We start from the raw sequence: 17941 nt of genomic DNA, 5'->3' as shown, positions 1-17941 counted from the left end.
GTTAATTGCTCTTTTTGTGAAGGACACCCTGAAGATATTTTTCATTTATTCTGGTCTTGCCCCTTTTCCACCAAATTATGGATGGATATTTGTGACTTCATTTCTACTTGCATTTTACCACACTTTTCCTTTTGCTTTGAACATGTATTGTTTGGCTTCATTGACTATCCACCAACAAAAAAAGGATATTTTTATGTAATTAATCTGATCATATATTTGGCAAAATGGCATATCCATAAATGCAGATACACTGCCCAAAAACCACTCTTTTCTATTTTTAACAATGAGGTCAAACAATATATAAAAACCATTAATTACTCCACTAACGAGAAAGCTATTAAAACTATTTCCATGTGTGCTCTCTTTGATATATTTTTGTAATTCCTTTGTAATGTTCTATTTCTTTTATGTTTGTAACCCCCTGGAGATTTTCATTGCACTATTCTTTTGTATTGTTCAGTATGTCTCAATAAAGTTGTATTGAAAAGAAAAAGAAAAAAGAAAAAAAGTCAGAGCTAACTATCGATGAGCTGAAGACACAAGACACACGTCTGTCCTCTATCCTGATTGGTAGACAGGTCAGCCTGGGTGTCAATCACACGGTAGCCACGCCCCCAACACTTGCCTTGCTTTATCGTCTATTTTCTTCTAAAAGGAGCCGTCGTTTCCAGTGTTCAAACGTCACCCTGATCATACTCTGGTTTTGAGAAATGTCTTGATATAAAAGACTCTGATATAAAACAATGTCACATCCCTCCATCATGTATTATGTGGGAAATATCTCATATTCTGTGTTGGTTTTTTAATAAAACAAGAGGCAACACGTCTTCAAACGGGCATTTAAGGAGAGGGACCCCTGAGGGTTAATAAATCCCATGAACCGCTATTTAAATTACCACTATTATGTTTTTTTCTGTGCTAAATTTAACATTACTGGGGAGGAGAGCAAGGCGACTAGAAGTGACAGCGAGAGAGGGCTAGTAGCTTCTCCTCTCCTCTGTCTCAGCGGAGACCGTCACAACTTCATTCACTCTTTTAACAAAACAAAAAGCTACGAAGGAAGCAGTAAATGGACTTACATATTTAAGACCTAACTAAATGTAATTTAAGACCTAACATGCGGCTAATGTAAAGCTAGCAGAGCTTGGAGAGTTGGTTATCTGGTTGCTAGGCGCGCGCACGCACGCACGCACGCACACAGGTCACGTTTTGATGTATATATTACCGGGGTTTTCTCAAAGCTGCGGGACGAGTTACGTGCCAGAATTTGGCGGAAGAATAATAATAAGCCCGAAGGAATATTAACAGATGCCTCGGAGCTACTAGCCACTGAGGTAATAAACCACGTGGGGAACAGGGTTATTTCCCCACAGACTTCAATATAATCTGACTTCTAATAGCAGCCAGTGGAGTCACCCCCCGGTGCTCAGAAGGTAGACTGCAGGTTTGAGGCACTTCCGCATTGGCTTCACTTTTCAGACCCGGAGTCGACGTCCATTTTTACACAAAGTAGAGTCTTTGATTCAGGTCACCGTGAAGTCCTGATCTGCTAGCTTAAACCCCTGGACACAGGAAGGTAAACCCCGTGCAATATCTCAGACCTCGAGCCCTCAGGAAGAAAGTGATTCTTGGTCCCACCCACTATAAATCAATAGCCTAAAAACCACCAGCTGTGGGGGCTACATGATAAATAGGTGTTATAATGATTTACCTGTGGGATATAAATGTGTTGTTCTGTGTGTCCACAGCCCATCATTGAGCAGCATGTGCACATGAAACCAGATCTCAGTCGTATCAAAGAGCTGTCCCACCTCTCAGGTGTTCAAAGAGTCGGCTCCACAGCAAAGAAACGTCGGTCACAACAAACAGCTGATTCTCCTGTTTCCTGCAGCTGACAGACTCCAGACGATGGTGAAGTCAGTCTGTGGGGATTTAGTCTGTTTTCTTTATATAGTAAATCAAAGTGTGACTGACAGCACAAGAAGAAAAATATTTCTGCTGCTCTTGTATTTTTCTCTGAATATTTACTCTCATTATTTTAAACATTGAGCTGTGAAAATCACATTTCTACCTGTTTTTGGATTTTTAATGACTGTTTTAATTTACAGTCACTCAAACTATAACGTGGGTAACTGTTGTACTCCCCCTGAGCGGATCTGTCCAACACCTCAGTCCAGAGCCACTTTACCATGGACTTAGATGTGGTTAGTTATGATCCCAGGGGTTGGTGGCTGTATTGAACATTATTGATATTATTGATATTGATTGAACGAAGGACACGTGAAAAACACAGTGAACCAGCAGATCGTGCTCTGCTCTCTTTGTTAGCATCTTACCTGACAGGTGACTGATATCCGAGCCTGACAACAGGAGCTCCACCTGGCTCCATCATGGACCCTCTTCTCCCTCCACTCACACTGCTTCATCTAACCCTGCTGTGAAACACACACCCAGCTTCTCCTGGTCAAGCCTTTCGCCCTTCACAGGATCAGGAGGATTCACCCCTCCCTCACCAGGGAGGAGGCCCCGGTCCTCCTCACCTGCCTCCAGGACGACTGCAGCTCCCTCCGTACTGCAGCTGCTGAGTCTTAAACCTCCTCCTCTCAGTTCAGACCACGTCTCAGCAACTCGTTAGCACCAAATCAAAAACAGACGTGTTCTGAAGCACTGAACACTGTCAGAAGTTCAGAGCAGTAATGAAGCTTTTTCAATAGCTTTCAGTCTTCTGTCATGGTCATGTCATATCACTCCGTTACAGCTAAACCCTGTGTGTTGAGGAAGACTGCAAGGTGTGGTTGAAAGCTCCTGAACAGACCTTTTAAGTTGAAGGTTTTTGAACACAAAGAGCCAAACATGCCGTATTCATCAGTGTTTAATTTTGACAAAAAGCAGCCGTGCAAGAACCTTAGTCAAATAAAATAAAGTGTAAAAATGTCAAAAATCATTTTGATCAATCAAATAGTGAACATGCAACTGAAGCCCATCCTCAGCACTGGACAGTGTCTCAGCTCATATGGACATAATTCCCAGTGTGATAGCAATTATGTGCACATGGACAATTCTGCACCTGACGGTTTACAACCAATAACAATGTTCTGTGCCAATACAGGAAGGGGTGTGGTCTTTATGTAGGAAGGCAGGAAGTACAGGTGTGAAGATTCAGGTGGAGGATGGGTGTGTGTGGAGACCTTAAATCAACAACTGTCCTTTTATCAACCATGACCCAGGCTGTCCTCAACCTGAAAGACAGAATTTAAAGATGTTGTATCAGACATGAAGGGGGGGGGGGGGGGGGTTAAAGTCATCTGTCAGGAGTTTGACGTAATGCAGTGACTATTATCAAATCATTTTGTGCTTGAAGTGGATGAGCTGTGGATGGATGCAGACTCAGAGCCCATAGAAAACAATGGAGAATATGTCTGGAAAGAACTTGAGCTGCATGCTTTTGAAAATGTCAGGAAATATGTAAATAACAGGTTTTGTGGTTTATGAGCAAACGAAGCGACGCAGCTGGAGAATCCATCTCTCCAGGACCAATCAGTGCCCTAAGAGGGAGGAGCTACTGGCAGCTGGGCGTGTCTTAGGTGAGACGACAGCGGGCAGCGACTGTTCTTTAACAACAATGGCGGCTGCTAAAGATGTTAGCATGTATAGCATCAGTCAGTGTCACAGACAGAAAACAGGAAGCTGCAGATTCCTCGTGATGATTATAAAATGTGACCGTGAGAAACAGCGTCCACAGGCCGAGGTGATTCAGTGACAGTGAGGAGTCACATCATGTGTGCCCCCCCGGTGAAGACCTTTATTATTATAATTATTATTATTTAATTAAAGAAATGCGCAATAAATAATCAGCCCATCTGACGGCCACATTTATCAGCGTAGGAATGTTTAATATTCCATATGGTCAGAAGCTAAAACATTTGAACATAAAGGTGAACGAGTACATTTCACTGAATGCACCGACAGAGCAACATCACCGGGCCGCATCCGGAGCAGGAGTACAGGTAGATAAAAGAACGTGTGTGTGTGTGTGTGTGTGTGTGTGTGTGTGTGTGTGTGTGTGTGTGTGTGTGTGAGAGAGACGCTGTCAGCCTGGTAGCACAATGAAACTTCGGTTCCTGTATCTGGTTAAATATAGATGGGTTCTTCAGAGATAAAAAAAATATTCTTCACAGTATTTTTTCATCACATCCATGCATGTCACTGGAAGTCATCCATGGCACACTTCAAATGGCACTTAAAAAAAAAGAATGAAAAAGAAAGAATAAGACGGGGTAGTTTTACTTTCTTCAGGTAGGAGGAGGAGTGGAGGAGAGTGTTGTGTTCGCTGCTGCTGTAGAAACGAGCTCCTTCTCTCTGATGAGCTGCGTCTTCATGTCTCTTATCAGGTGTTTGCACAAACATCACAAATCAGCAGAGAAACAGAAATCAGCTCTGGTGGATGGAGATCACAAAACACTTAAAACCAGCTGAAATGACCTTAAATCATATATTTGCACAGAGAGAAGCACAAGAAACTTTACCCCCCCTCAGTTTTCCCTTTTTTCAGAAGCAGACAAAGAACAAACAAATACAAAACAAATCATCTGGCACTGTGAACAGTTGGCATCTGTCCAATCAGAAAGAAAGAACAGTGGAAATGAACGACAGAGTTTTGTCGACAGGCAGCAACATCTTCACAGAGGCAGCACAGCAGGAGCCCCGCCCCCTCGCAGCAGGACAGTAGTTATATTAGTACCAGTCGGCTTGATTGAAGGTATAGTAGTAGTATGTTAAGCAAGAGTCCAATCCCCCTGTTTGACTCAGTGTCTCCAGGAGACCATTCTCAAGTTTGATTGTTAACCAACCTATAAAGTGCTTTCAAAAAATAATCTCCTCCTCATCATCGTCATCCTCAGCTATACAATAAATCAGTATATCAATTAGGGCAAAGTTACAAGTATGAAAGGAAAGAGAGGAAGGATTAAAAAGGGTCTGTTCAGGCACGAGCAGAGAGCTCCTCCTCCTCCTCCTCCTCCTCCTCCTCCACAGCTCCTCTCTTCACCTCCCTGGTGCTCACTTCTTGAAGGGAGTCAGTCTGCCGATGTTGTGCCAGAAGGTGGAGGTTTTGCGCTTGGGCTCAGCCAGCATGAAGACCTGCTGCTGGGGCAAAGCAGTGGGCAGGGAGGGGTGCTTCTGTCGCAGCAGGAAGTCGTAGTAAGGTCTGGTCACCGCTGAGGAGGAGACAAAACATCCTTCATTAGAACTGACCTGAGAGCAGCTGAGAGGAGCTCACACTCATCGAAGGCTGCAGATTATATTATCATTATCATCATTTCTTTTATTTATATATCTGCAGCTGTTTGACTGGTGTGTCCTTTTATTCTACGATTATTTCCTGATTGTTTTCCTTCTAATACTCTACCTTTATTTCTGGTTTTACTTTAATTCATCTCCTCTCTTTTAGTATTTATCATCTTATCTTTATCACTCGGCCTTATCTTCAGTGTTTCATTACTTCCTGTTATTATTGTCTTATATATCTGATATCCGTGCATGTGTTTGTGTGTGTGTGTGTGTGTGTGTGTGTGTGTGTGTGTGTTGTGTGTGTGTGTGTGTGTGGGGGGGGTCTCTCTAGAGACCAAAACAGTTTTTGTACCAGGCTGTAAACATGTTTATTTCTGCTGTAAAGTTGGACACTTTAACATGGGAGTCTATGGGGACTGACTCACTGTTGGAGCCAGACTCTAGTGGTCGTTAGAGGAACTGCAGCTTCATGTTTCAGTCTTGAGGTTGATGCTGAGTCTGCATCAGATACACTGGATGAAAAGAGAATCTGATCCAGGAACAGGGAGGCTTCTTACAAAACTAAATAATTACTGTTTTCATAATTAATTCAATGTATGTGTTTTGTATTCTCATCATTTAACCGAGATTAAAAAAAGCCTTGTAGAAAAGGGGCGGATCATTTACATATGTTCATCTGTAGTGAGCCACCAATAGAAACGGCTGCTTTGTTACCAAAGCAGGACACATTTCTCTCTCTATCTGGGGTTTCAAAGCGCTGACAGAGGAGGTGACGTACTGACTGTGCCACTGAGGAACCAATCAGAGTTGTCTTTTTGTTTTCTCTTCATTATTCAGCTGCACATCATGTTTTTGTCTTTTCCTGTTTGGTTCTGTTTCATCTTCAGACGACAGAGAAACTGACAATCACAGAAACATGACTGCAGATTTCAAAGTTGACCTTCAGTAACCTTTACATCAATCTACAGAACAGACAGAGAAAAACTATGACATCATTTCACTTCAGGTCTCAGCTTTACTTTCTCCATTAAACACAATTATTATTCACACAGCAAAGCTAACGTCACTGAGACCAACACTTCCTGCTAATGTTTCAAATTAAAAGCCTGCAAACCAGGAAAGGGGATGAGTATTTCCTTTGAGCTGCTGGGATGCCTTTAATGTGAAAACATCTGTACAGGAAGTGTTGGTATGAAGAGTTTTATTTAGTATTGTATTATTATATAATATTACAGTGTTATAGATCAGTGCTTCCAGTATATATTACACATAGCGGTAACCCCGAGACAAAGGGGACTGATGTCCCCTCACACTATATCCTGTCTGATGGTTGTTACCTTTAGGTTTCCCAGCTGGATGGCTTTTGCAGGCATTCAGCATAGCCTGTTTCTTCTGGACCTCTGTGAGAGAGAAGCCTGGACACAGATGGACACACAGGATTAATATGAAGCTTTCTTCATGAATACGAACATGATGGAGAACTTGGCCACTGAAAGAACAGCAGACATAAAGCGACAGATTCCAGATGTCACACTGTTTCTTTTGTTAAACTGAAATCACATGTAAATGGAAATCTATCTGAGAGATTATTTATTATTGTTTCCTGTTACTGGGCCAAATCCAACATGTACTACCTTGATACAGTCCAGCTCAAATATCACAATATGCCATATTATAGTGAGTAATCATGTTATTGTATTTTATGTTTCAGGTATAAGTGACGCTGCCACTGAACAGCAGATCACTTTGATCTGTAGTGAATGTCAGACGCAGCAGCAGAGCAGACGGAGAAAACACTAAGCCTTAAAGCGTTAAGGGTTAGTCCTGACTGCAACGGCCCGGGTTCAAGTCCCACCCATGCTGCATGTCCCGTCCAGTGTTTTTGTGTGTGTGTGTGTGTGTGTGTGTGTGTGTGTGTGTGTCTGACCTGTCTCGCGGTCGTGCTGGACCTGCCTCCTCTCGTCAGCGAAGGCTCGGAGCCAGCGCTGCTTCTGCTCCGGCTTCTTGGCACACAGGAGGTGGACCTCGTCTCCAGCCAGCGACCGCAGCTTCAGGGCGTTCTTCACGCTGATGTTGAAGTCCTTCTCCTTCCCGTCCTCCACGTCCATCACCTCCATGTGGTCCATGTCCACCCGACCCTTGTAGTACAGCATGTCCCGGCGCAGCAGGTCCTGCAAGTACCAAGAATCTTTTTAGTACAAGACCTGATCCAGGAGGAGCTGAACCAGGAGGAGCTGATCCAGGAGGAGCTGAACCAGGAGGAGCTGATCCAGGAGGAGCTGATCCAGGAGGAGCTGAACCAGGAGGAGCTGAACCAGGAGGAGCTGATCCAGGAGGAGCTGATCCAGGAGGAGCTGATCCAGGATGAGCTGATCCAGGATGAGCTGATCCAGGAGGAGCTGATCCAGGAGGAGCTGAACCAGGAGGAGCTGAACCAGGAGGAGCTGAACCAGGAGGAGCTGATCCAGGAGGAGCTGATCCAGGAGGAGCTGATCCAGGAGGAGCTGATCCAGGAGGAGCTGATCCAGGAGGAGCTGAACCAGGAGGAGCTGATCCAGGAGGAGCTGATCCAGGAGGAGCTGATCCAGGAGGAGCTGAACCAGGAGGAGCTGATCCAGGAGGAGCTGATCCAGGAGGAGTCAGCTGTTTGACTGATGAAGGTTTGATCTCACAGTGTGAACAACAGGAAGATGTTTGGTCTCTTGTTGGACTCATGATTAAAAATTGAATGTAATTATTATTTTCTAAGAAACGTCTGTTGCAGCAGCTGCTGATTAGCTGCTGATTAACAGACATGCTCTGTATTCTAATTAGCAGACAGCTCAGAGGACTGATGGTTTATTATATAAGGTGTAGTTAGCAGTTGTCATGACTGTTACTGAGGCTCCATGGTTATCAGTAGCATCTCCTCTTCCCTGAGTCCGAGTCAGAGACCTCTGCTGCTCTGACCTGAAGAACAACTTCAAGATAAATACTGGTTCTTCTACAGTTCGTTAACAACGTGAAGGATCTGTGATTTGATCTTTGTAACTCTGAGCAGTTTAAACACAGACTGATTTCCTCTGAAGGTTCATGTCTGTTGTTATATTGTCTTATTAGATCGATATAAAACACATTATTTCTCATATATAAACATAAATGAAACATCTGTTCTGGACACGTCGGCTGTCGTCCCTCCTGAGGACAGTTACAGGACATCCTGCAGGTCGAGGTTTTAAATGTTTTTATGATTTTGGTTCATTAACACTTACAGGAAGTAATGTCTACTGCTGACACCAACACACCTGTGCAACAGGTAAACAGAGCACACTTGAATCTTCATTGTTTAGTATTCCTAAAGAAAAGCGGATTTTTCTTTTTCTATTCCACAAGCTCTGATCTGTGAAGGCTTCATCCACGTGATCAGCTAACATCCAGGTGCAGCTACTGTTTGCATGATTCTTCTCACACACTCATCAGTATAAAACATATACTGTTTTATACTGTTTTATACTGATGAGTGTGTGTATTAAACGTGATGTTAAACAGTATAAAACAATATTAAACAATATAAAAAGCACCTTTTTGCAGTAAACCATCTGATGGTCGAAGAGGAAAAACATTCTCTGTTGACTTTTGGCCTGAGGCTGAGACAGTTTGGTCAACTCCCCTGAAAAGATGAGATCAGAGCTCCTGCTGAGGACGTCTTCACCCTGCACACACACACACACACACACACACACACACACACACACACACACACAACACACACACACACACACACACACACACAGAGTTACTGCTGCAGTCAGAGAAGAGAGTCTCTCTGTCTGTCTCTCTCTCTCTCTCTCTGTCTCTCTCTCTGTCTGTCTCTCTCTCTCTCTCTCTCTCTGTCTCTCTCTCTGTCTGTCTCTCTCTCTCTCTCTCTCTCTCTGTCTGTCTCTCTCTCTCTCTCTCTGTCTCTCTCTCTGTCTGTCTCTCTCTCTCTCTCTCTGTCTCTCTCTCTGTCTGTCTCTCTCTCTCTCTCTCTGTCTCTCTCTCTGTCTGTCTCTCTCTCTCTGTCTGTCTCACTGTCTCTCTGTCTCTGTCTCTCTCTCTGTCTGTCTCTCTCTCTCTATGTCTCTCTCTCTCTCCTCACCTCCCAGTCCTCGATGGAGCTCTGCCACTGGGCGATCTTGTCGATATTCTCCAGGCGCCGCTTCCTCTCGTTGATCAGCCTCGCCACGTTCTTCATGGCGTTCAGCGCCGCCTCCACATCTTTGTAGTCTCTACAGATCAGAGAAAGATGATATTCTTTATATTTATAATTCAATGAGTAAACTGACACTAACAGTGACGGTGTGTATCACAAACCTGATAATTTTGACTCTCTCACTCACCGTCCTGCTGCCACACATGCTCACTAAATGTGGATTCATCCATCATTAAAAAGAGGCTCCAACCAATGCACTAAATCTTTGTTAAAAACTCGTGTCCAGCTGTTTCTAGCAGATGTTTGTGAGTTTTCTCTGAACGTGGTTTCTTGTCAGCAGCAGGTAGTGGTGACTGTCTCTTAACAACAGCTTCAGCCATCTTTGTCTTTATGATGCCAGAGGTTATAACATGTCCTCTGATGCAATGAGATTGTTTCTTAATTAAACACATTCCACACAGAATCAAATTTCCTGAAGCAGAATTATATTTTAGCTGCTGTTCTATCAGAACTGTGTGGACATGACATCAAATTCAGACAATTTATATCCAGATATTAATATTTTGACTCAGTATGAAAAAAGATGAATTTCTAAAAAAAAATTTTGTAACTCAAATTCCATTTACAGAAGGACAACAGTGAGATATAGTTGAAAGCTCTGGAAAAAGCTAGGACCTTGATTTAAGACATTAGACAGAATGATCTAGATATTAACTGTATGTTGGCCACTGGTCTGTCTCCAGAGGATGGTCAGTGAGGGTCATGTGACACCTGTCCCCCCTGAGGACGTCACCTGTGCTGAGGGTTGGTGTACTTGAGCAGCTCCGCCAGCTGCAGCGGGTACTTGCAGATCTTCTGGACCGGGGTGAGCAGGAAGCCGTCCAGGGAAATGTCGATCATCTTCTGAAGCAGTCGGCACGCCTCGAAGAAGAACACGTACTTGTTGACCTTCATCAGCTTGGAGAGCTGCACGCAGGCGTTGGGGTGGTTGTTGCAGTACTCTGAGTATATCTGGAAATCTGTTTGCTAACAGGACAGGAAACAAGAGGAAGTGAGAGGGAGGATCTAATTTCTGATTTCACTCAGTTGTCAGTTTGTGAGGAACGCCTACTGCAGCGAAAAGTAACGCAGTCCAATAAAACCCACAATACATCCTCATTCATGAAGATTATAACTTGTTGGAAATGTGTTGATTCAACTGTATGATCATTCTGGAGGATGCAGACTGTGCTGCTGTTGATCTGTACTGCTTTGTGTTGACAGGTGTTCCTATTATTTTGTCCACCCCATTCAAATGAATGAAAGGCTAAACATACAGATGAATCAACAGCTCTTTAACCCAGTTTCTACAAAAACGGAACATTACAACCTTCATGAAGGAGGATTGAGACTGTGTAAGTTATAGTTAGGTGTTCCTAATAAACTGACAACAGTACATTCATATTAGCGTGAGGGTTTTAGAGAATGAAACAACAAAGGACAAAATAAAGAAGAAATGTGAAGTGGAACAACTGATTCCTGTGACATTTCTTTAATATTAGGTTTGGGTGAAATCTAAAATTGAATATCTTGATACAGTCCAGCTCAAGTATCGTGATACATCATATTATGTTCAAGGTATAGTATAAGTGATGCTGCCACTAGACAGCAGGTCAAAGTTTTATTTGTCACATGCAAAGGTTCAATGTACAGAAGCAGATGAGGGTCAGACTCTGCAGCAGAGCAGAGCTCAAAACCTTGATTAAAATTTAACATTATGAAAAATATTGTGATATTCAATGTTATCAAATATCAGCTGAAGCCTGTTTCATACAGTAACATCCCTCTGATTCTAACTAGAGACACAGCTGCTGAGATTCACAGGCTGTCTGCAGGGTCGTTGTTCTGAACTCTGAACTCTGGACTCTGTTCTGAACTCTGGACTCTGGACTCTGTTCTGAACTCTGGACTCTGGATTCTGTTCTGAACTCTGGACTCTGTTCTGAACTCTGGATTCTGTTCTGGACTCTGGACTCTGTTCTGAACTCTGGACTCTGGATTCTGTTCCAAACTCTGGACTCTGGATTCTGTTCCAAACTCTGGACTCTGTTCTGAACTCTGGACTCTGTTTTGGACTCTGGACTCTGTTCTGAACTCTGGACTCTGGATTCTGTTCCAAACTCTGGACTCTGGATTCTGTTCTGAACTCTGGACTCTGTTCTGAACTCTGGATTCTGTTCTGGACTCTGGATTCTGTTCTGAACTCTGGACTCTGTTCTGGACTCTGGACTCTGTTCTGGACTCTGGATTCTGTTCTGAACTCTGGACTCTGGATTCTGCTCTGAACTCTGGACTCTGTTCTGGACTCTGGACTCTGTTCTGAACCCAGGAACTTCCTCTGGACTCTGGACTCTGTTCTGAACTCTGGACTCTGTTCTGAACTCTGAACTTTGAGTGACTCACGTGTTCGAGGAAGCAGCAGCCGATCTCACTGAGGTGCGGCTGCTCCTTGTTGAACTTCTTCTCCAGTCCCTTCAGGAACTTCCTCTGGAACCGGTAGATCTCCTCAATGTTTCCGAAGATGGTGCGAAGCTGCTCCTCAGTGAACATGTCTGTCCTCTTACGGCACTGTTTGATGTAGCCCTGATGTAGAGAGACCGGATCAGAACCTGTAGCTGTGAGACTGTGAGACTCTGAGAGAGTCTGAGACTCTGAGAGACTCTGAGACTCTGTGAGACTCTGTGAGACTCTGAGACTTTGAGACTCTGAGACTCTGAGACTCTGTGAGACTCTGAGACTTTGAGACTCTGAGACTCTGAGACTCTGTGAGACTCTGAGACTCTGTGAGACTCTGAGAGACTCTGAGACTCTGAGACTTTGAGACTCTGAGACTCTGTGAGACTCTGTGAGACTCTGTGAGACTCTAAGACTCTGAGACTCTGTGAGACTCTGAGACTCTGTGAGACTCTGAGACTCTGAGACTTTGAGACTCTGAGACTCTGTGAGACTCTGAGAGACTCTGAGACTCTGAGACTCTGAGACTCTGAGACTCTGTGAGACTCTGAGACTCTGTGAGACTCTGTGAGACTCTGTGAGACTCTGAGACTCTGTGAGACTCTGTGAGACTCTGAGACTTTGAGACTCTGAGACTCTGAGACTCTGTGAGACTCTGAGACTCTGTGAGACTCTGTGAGACTCTGAGACTTTGAGACTCTGAGACTCTGTGAGACTCTGAGACTCTGTGAGACTCTGAGAGACTCTGAGACTCTGAGACTCTGAGACTTTGAGACTCTGAGACTCTGAGACTCTGTGAGACTCTGAGAATCTGTGAGATTCTGAGAGACTCTGAGACTCTGAGACTTTGAGACTCTGTGAGACTCTGTGAGACTCTGAGACTCTGAGACTTTGAGACTCTGAGACTCTGTGAGACTCTGAGACTCTGTGAGACTCTGTGAGACTCTGAGAGACTCTGAGACTCTGAGACTTTGAGACTCTGAGACTCTTTGAGACTCTGAGACTCTGAGAGACTCTGTGAGACTCTGAGAGACTGTGAGACTTTGAGACTCTGAGACTCTGAGAGAATCTGAGACTCTGAGACTCTGAGAGACTCTGAGAGACTCTGAGACTTTGAGACTCTGAGAGACTCTGAGACTTTGAGACTCTGAGACTCTTTGAGACTCTGAGACTCTGAGAGACTCTGTGAGACTCTGAGAGACTCTGAGACTTTGAGACTCTGAGACTCTTTGAGACTCTGAGACTCTGAGAGACTCTGAGACTCTGTGAGACTCTGAGACTTTGAGACTCTGAGAGACTCTGAGACTCTTTGAGACTCTGAGACTCTGAGAGACTCTGAGACTCTGTGAGACTCTTTGAGACTCTGAGACTCTGTGAGACTCTGAGACTCTGAGAGACTCTGAGACTCTGTGAGACTCTGAGAGACTCTGAGACTCTGAGACTCTGAGACTCTGAGACTCTGTGAGACTCTGAGACTCTGAGACTCTGAGACTCTGGGAGACTCTGAGACTCTGAGACTCTGAGACTCTGTGAGACTCTGAGAGACTCTGAGACTCTGAGACTCTGAGACTCTGTGAGACTCTGAGACTCTGAGAGACTCTGAGACTCTGAGACTCTTTGAGACTCTGAGACTCTTTGAGACTCTGAGACTCTGAGAGACTCTGAGACTCTGAGAGACTCTGAGACTCTGTGAGACTCTGAGACTCTGAGACTCTGAGACTCTGGGAGACTCTGAGACTCTGAGACTCTGAGACTCTTTGAGACTCTGAGACTCTGAGAGACTCTGAGACTCTGAGACTCTGAGACTCTGGGAGACTCTGAGACTCTGAGACTCTGAGACTCTGTGAGACTCTGAGAGACTCTGAGACTCTGAGACTCTGAGACTCTGTGAGACTCTGAGACTCTGAGAGACTCTGAGACTCTGAGACTCTTTGAGACTCTGAGACTCTGAGAGACTCTGAGACTCTTTGAGACTCTGAGACTCTGAGAGACTCTGAGACTCTTTGAGACTCTGAGACTCTTTGAGACTCTGAGACTCTGAGAGACTCTGAGACTCTGAGAGACTCTGAGACTCTGAGAGACTCTGAGACTCTGTGAGACTCTGAGACTCTGAGAGACTCTGAGACTCTGAGAGACTCTGAGACTCTGAGAGTCTGAAGAGAGTTTCCCATGGTAAAGGAATGTGTTTACTGGAGTTGCTGTATGACAGTGATCATGTGATCATGTGATCATGTGATCATGTGATCCCGACCTCACAGATGTCCTTCAGGTGCTTGATGTAGTCTCTCTCTGTGCTCATGATCTCATTGATGACGTTGGTCCTCATCTGCTCTTTACAGGGTAAACCGGGTCCCAGTAACAGGCCCAGAGCCGCCTGGTCCTCCTCCCCAGCCTGCGCCTCCTCCAGGTGGGCCAGGTACTCCTCCATGGGCTCGTCCTGGTTCACACGCAACTGTGGACACAGGTGAGTGTTAGACATGGTCTAGACATTTGATTAACCTCGTAGCTCTGATGCTAGCACATTATAGAAATACTGGAACCAGGTCAAACATGTCATAAATCACAGTTTGTCTCACCCGCACGAAGCTGGCAGGAAACCAGCCCTCGCTGTCCATGATGCGACCCCACCACCACTCCTTGTTTGTGGCGTCCACTACTTCGATGACATCACCGGCCTTGAAGCCGAGCTCCTGGTCGTCCATGGTGACATGGTCCCAGAGCGCCTCGGCGTACACCACACTGCCATCACTGATCAGCTGCACAGGAGGACAGAGGAGGACACAGGTCAGGAGTCTGTTGACTTCTGGTCTCAGGACCTGACACAAGCTGAGCTGTGATGTCATGACTGCAGAGGTACTGTTAGTCACACAGTGAAGGTCAAAGGTCAACTACCAGCCACTAAAATGGCTCAGGATGAACTTCACTGTTGTAACATGACCTTTAAGTTCAACAATTTCCCTTCTGATAAATTATGACCTCAACAGGTGAGACTGGAGGCTCAGGTGCAGCTCTGACGTCTGTCATGTGACATGTGTCATGTGACCTAGAGGCTGAAACACGACGTGACGACAGAACAACTTCCAGTTCAGGTGCAGACTATAAACTCTACCTGTGGTTTAATAACAATAATAATAACAACAATAATAATAATAATAATAATGATAATAATTATAATAACAATAACAATAATGATAATAATAATGATAATAACAATAACAACAACAACAACAATAATAATAATAATAATAATAATAATAATAGGTGCCTTTCAAGGACTCTTTACAGCCACAGTAAAAGATAAAGAGCGAGCACAAGGTATCAAATACAGAATAAATTAGAATAAATCTCACTGCGTAAAAATGAATATGATTTAATGCTATATCACAGCAGACAGTTATTATTGCCGTTTAAATTTAATTTATCACTTTAACCGTGGTTAATCACTGTGATTAATCTGACTCATGTCATGTTCTGCACGTCATCAGACACACAGCAACAACGTGGGTTTGTTTTGTGTCAGTCAAAACATGGACAAGACAGTGACAGTTGCTCCACAGATTTCTCAGCCACTAAAACCTTTTTAGATGGTTAGTGGATATAAGAGGCTTTTTTAAAAGTGTTAATATCTTAATATTTTATGTTTAAATACAAACATTCACCTGGTGAAATGATTTCAGGTTGTTTTATTACTTTTTTAACATTTCAGCACGTTTTAACACCACTGTGATAACACTGATAACCATGTTCATTTCTGTCACTATAACCATATCAAATGTTTCATCTCCAATGGTTTCACAGTCATTATAAAAACATTGTATCCTAAAGGAGTTTTAAATCGAAAAAACAACTGGACTTGGTCCAGTCCCAGCCTGGTCAGATGCGTACATGAACTGATGAAGCCTCCTGGATGAGAGGTGAAACGTCTTCCCAGACAAATAATCAAGTCCAGTTGTTTTTTCGATTTAAAACTCCTTTAGGATACTATGACCTGGACAAATGAGAATATGCACAGGCTATAAAAACATTGATTATAGCTGCTTTCAAAATCCCACAAAACGACCTCCTCTCTTGACTTGAATCTGTCGTCCCAACGAGAGAAAGAGAAACAGCTGACTCCATTAAAGCTCCATTAAAGCAAACAGCTGAAGTGTTCAATAATCAGGAGACGACGTGTTAGCAGGTCACAGTGTGATCACAGTTAGCCTGTTAGCTTGTTAGCCTGTCAACACCCGTGCACTGACAGAATCAGTATTATATATGGCTCTGGATCACAGAGGTGTGTTCAGGTGTGATGTGGTTTCAGCACATACATCACTGCAGCACCATCATGACATCTCGACCGACCACAGACCGACCACAGACCGACACTGACACTCAGGTCTACAGACCAGCAGGATCTGGTGTTACTGATGAAGACACTGCAGTGGTCATATTTCACATCGTCTCGTACACAGCCCCCAGTTTCACTGCGTCATCACGGCCTCAGGCTCCACACAGGCCATCCACTACGCTGCTCAGTCCTGCAGAGGGAAGCAGGACTCCCCCCCGGCCCCCCGCCCCACAGGAGCGTCTCTGTCAGGGACAGAGGACATGGTCTGGACGTCTTTCACACCACCTCAGTCGTTTCATTCCTCTCTACGTGATCTGGCTCTCAGCTCCACTCATCCATCATGGCGACGAAGAAAACAGATGATGTGGCTGTTGCTAAGCAACACACCCACACCATCTTGCCTGTGTGCTGCCTTTCTCTCCAGATCCCTTTTGGCTCTATGACATTACGATATCCTGCCATCAAAGGTTATGATAGTAAACTGTACATCACTCATCACCTGAGTCAGGACAGTGGTCACTGCCCCCCCCCCCAATACTATTTAATGTTTAATATATTCAAGGTTTAATGTAAATCTATGATGAAAATGTTCTCTTGCCTCTTCAGGCCTCAGACTGATTAAAGTGAAAACAACCTGAGGAGGAAAAACAACCAGCTGTGCTGATGGTCCCACATGGACGTCATTAACCACAGACTGACATCAGCTGCTTCATTTCAAGCCTTTGACATGTAAATTCAGCTGGTGCATTCAAGTGACGCTCTGAAGAAGCTCTTTGTAACTGAATAAAGAGGGGACAGTTTAAGACGACGTGTCCCAGTGTGAGACAGAAAATTTGTGGGTGGGGGGGGAGAACATGAAGCACCTGACCTGCAGCAAGCGACTCATTAACATCAGGAGAACAAAGAGAAACACCAGCAACTGCAGTTTCCTACAGACGCAGAGGAACATGAACGTCCCACATTTCAGCCACCTAATGAATCTAAAGTCAATATTCACCTTCATTTCACCTGTTTCTTAACGAACTCCAACCTGAAGATTTTTTTTCCACTTAATTTTTTCTCTGAGATTTTAAATGAATCATTTAATTTTTTAAGTTGTTAATAAAGAAACAATAACACCTTTAACAACTTAAACTGTGAATAACTCTCGCTCTTGGAGAACAGACAACTTTAAGAGAATTGCATAATAGAATTCTTTTAAATATTTTTTTTGTGGATTTTAATGTGACAGCTTCCTGTTTCACCTGCAGGACTACAGCCTCATACCTGTGAGTATACTGATGTTACAGGTATGAGAGCTGGAGGAGGCGTTCGACAGAGAAGAGAGGGAAAGACGAGCTGCTCAGCTTCTCTGTTAAAGTGGAACACAGAACATCAGGGCCTGAAGTTATCAACCTGCTAAAAGTTCAATTTTGGACTGAATTTAAAGATAAAAGTCAGAATCCTTCACATTCACACCAACTCACTGAAGAATAAAATCTATATATCACATTTCTTTAGACTAAAAATGTTTTTAAATATCAAGGACCTTCAAAGGTGAAGTTCAGAGGTGGCAGCGACTTTCTGTGTGACCATTATTAGATATAGTAATATATCTCGGGGTGGGGGTCGTTGTAAGAACAGCAATAAAATTTTTCTTTCATTCACTAATTATTTCC

At 43.9% G+C, this 17941-nt stretch overlaps 1 protein-coding gene across 4 annotated transcripts in view; it reads right to left on the bottom strand.

Moving 5' to 3' along the window:
• Positions 1-2854: 2854 nt before the first annotated feature.
• Positions 2855-17941, bottom strand: part of arhgef4 (Rho guanine nucleotide exchange factor (GEF) 4) — a 71510-nt gene continuing 56423 nt past the window's right edge. For 3 of the 4 annotated variants that reach the window (XM_056364716.1, XM_056364717.1, XM_056364718.1), the window contains 9 exons: positions 14530-14709; positions 14205-14405; positions 11903-12082; positions 10254-10486; positions 9407-9536; positions 8850-8981; positions 7217-7460; positions 6627-6704; positions 2855-5216 (listed from right to left, as the gene is read on the bottom strand). In XM_056364716.1, coding sequence (XP_056220691.1) covers positions 5059-5216; positions 6627-6704; positions 7217-7460; positions 8850-8981; positions 9407-9536; positions 10254-10486; positions 11903-12082; positions 14205-14405; positions 14530-14709 — 1536 coding nt within the window. In that variant the 3' untranslated portion in view covers positions 2855-5058. The remainder of the gene's footprint in view (positions 5217-6626; positions 6705-7216; positions 7461-8849; positions 8982-9406; positions 9537-10253; positions 10487-11902; positions 12083-14204; positions 14406-14529; positions 14710-17941) is intronic. The other variant, XR_008826149.1, reaches the window with a different exon arrangement.

The sequence above is a fragment of the Seriola aureovittata genome, chromosome 20 (assembly GCF_021018895.1).
Source record: "Seriola aureovittata isolate HTS-2021-v1 ecotype China chromosome 20, ASM2101889v1, whole genome shotgun sequence".
Taxonomy (NCBI): domain Eukaryota; kingdom Metazoa; phylum Chordata; class Actinopteri; order Carangiformes; family Carangidae; genus Seriola; species Seriola aureovittata.
This window is presented reverse-complemented; position numbering and strand designations above follow the sequence as displayed.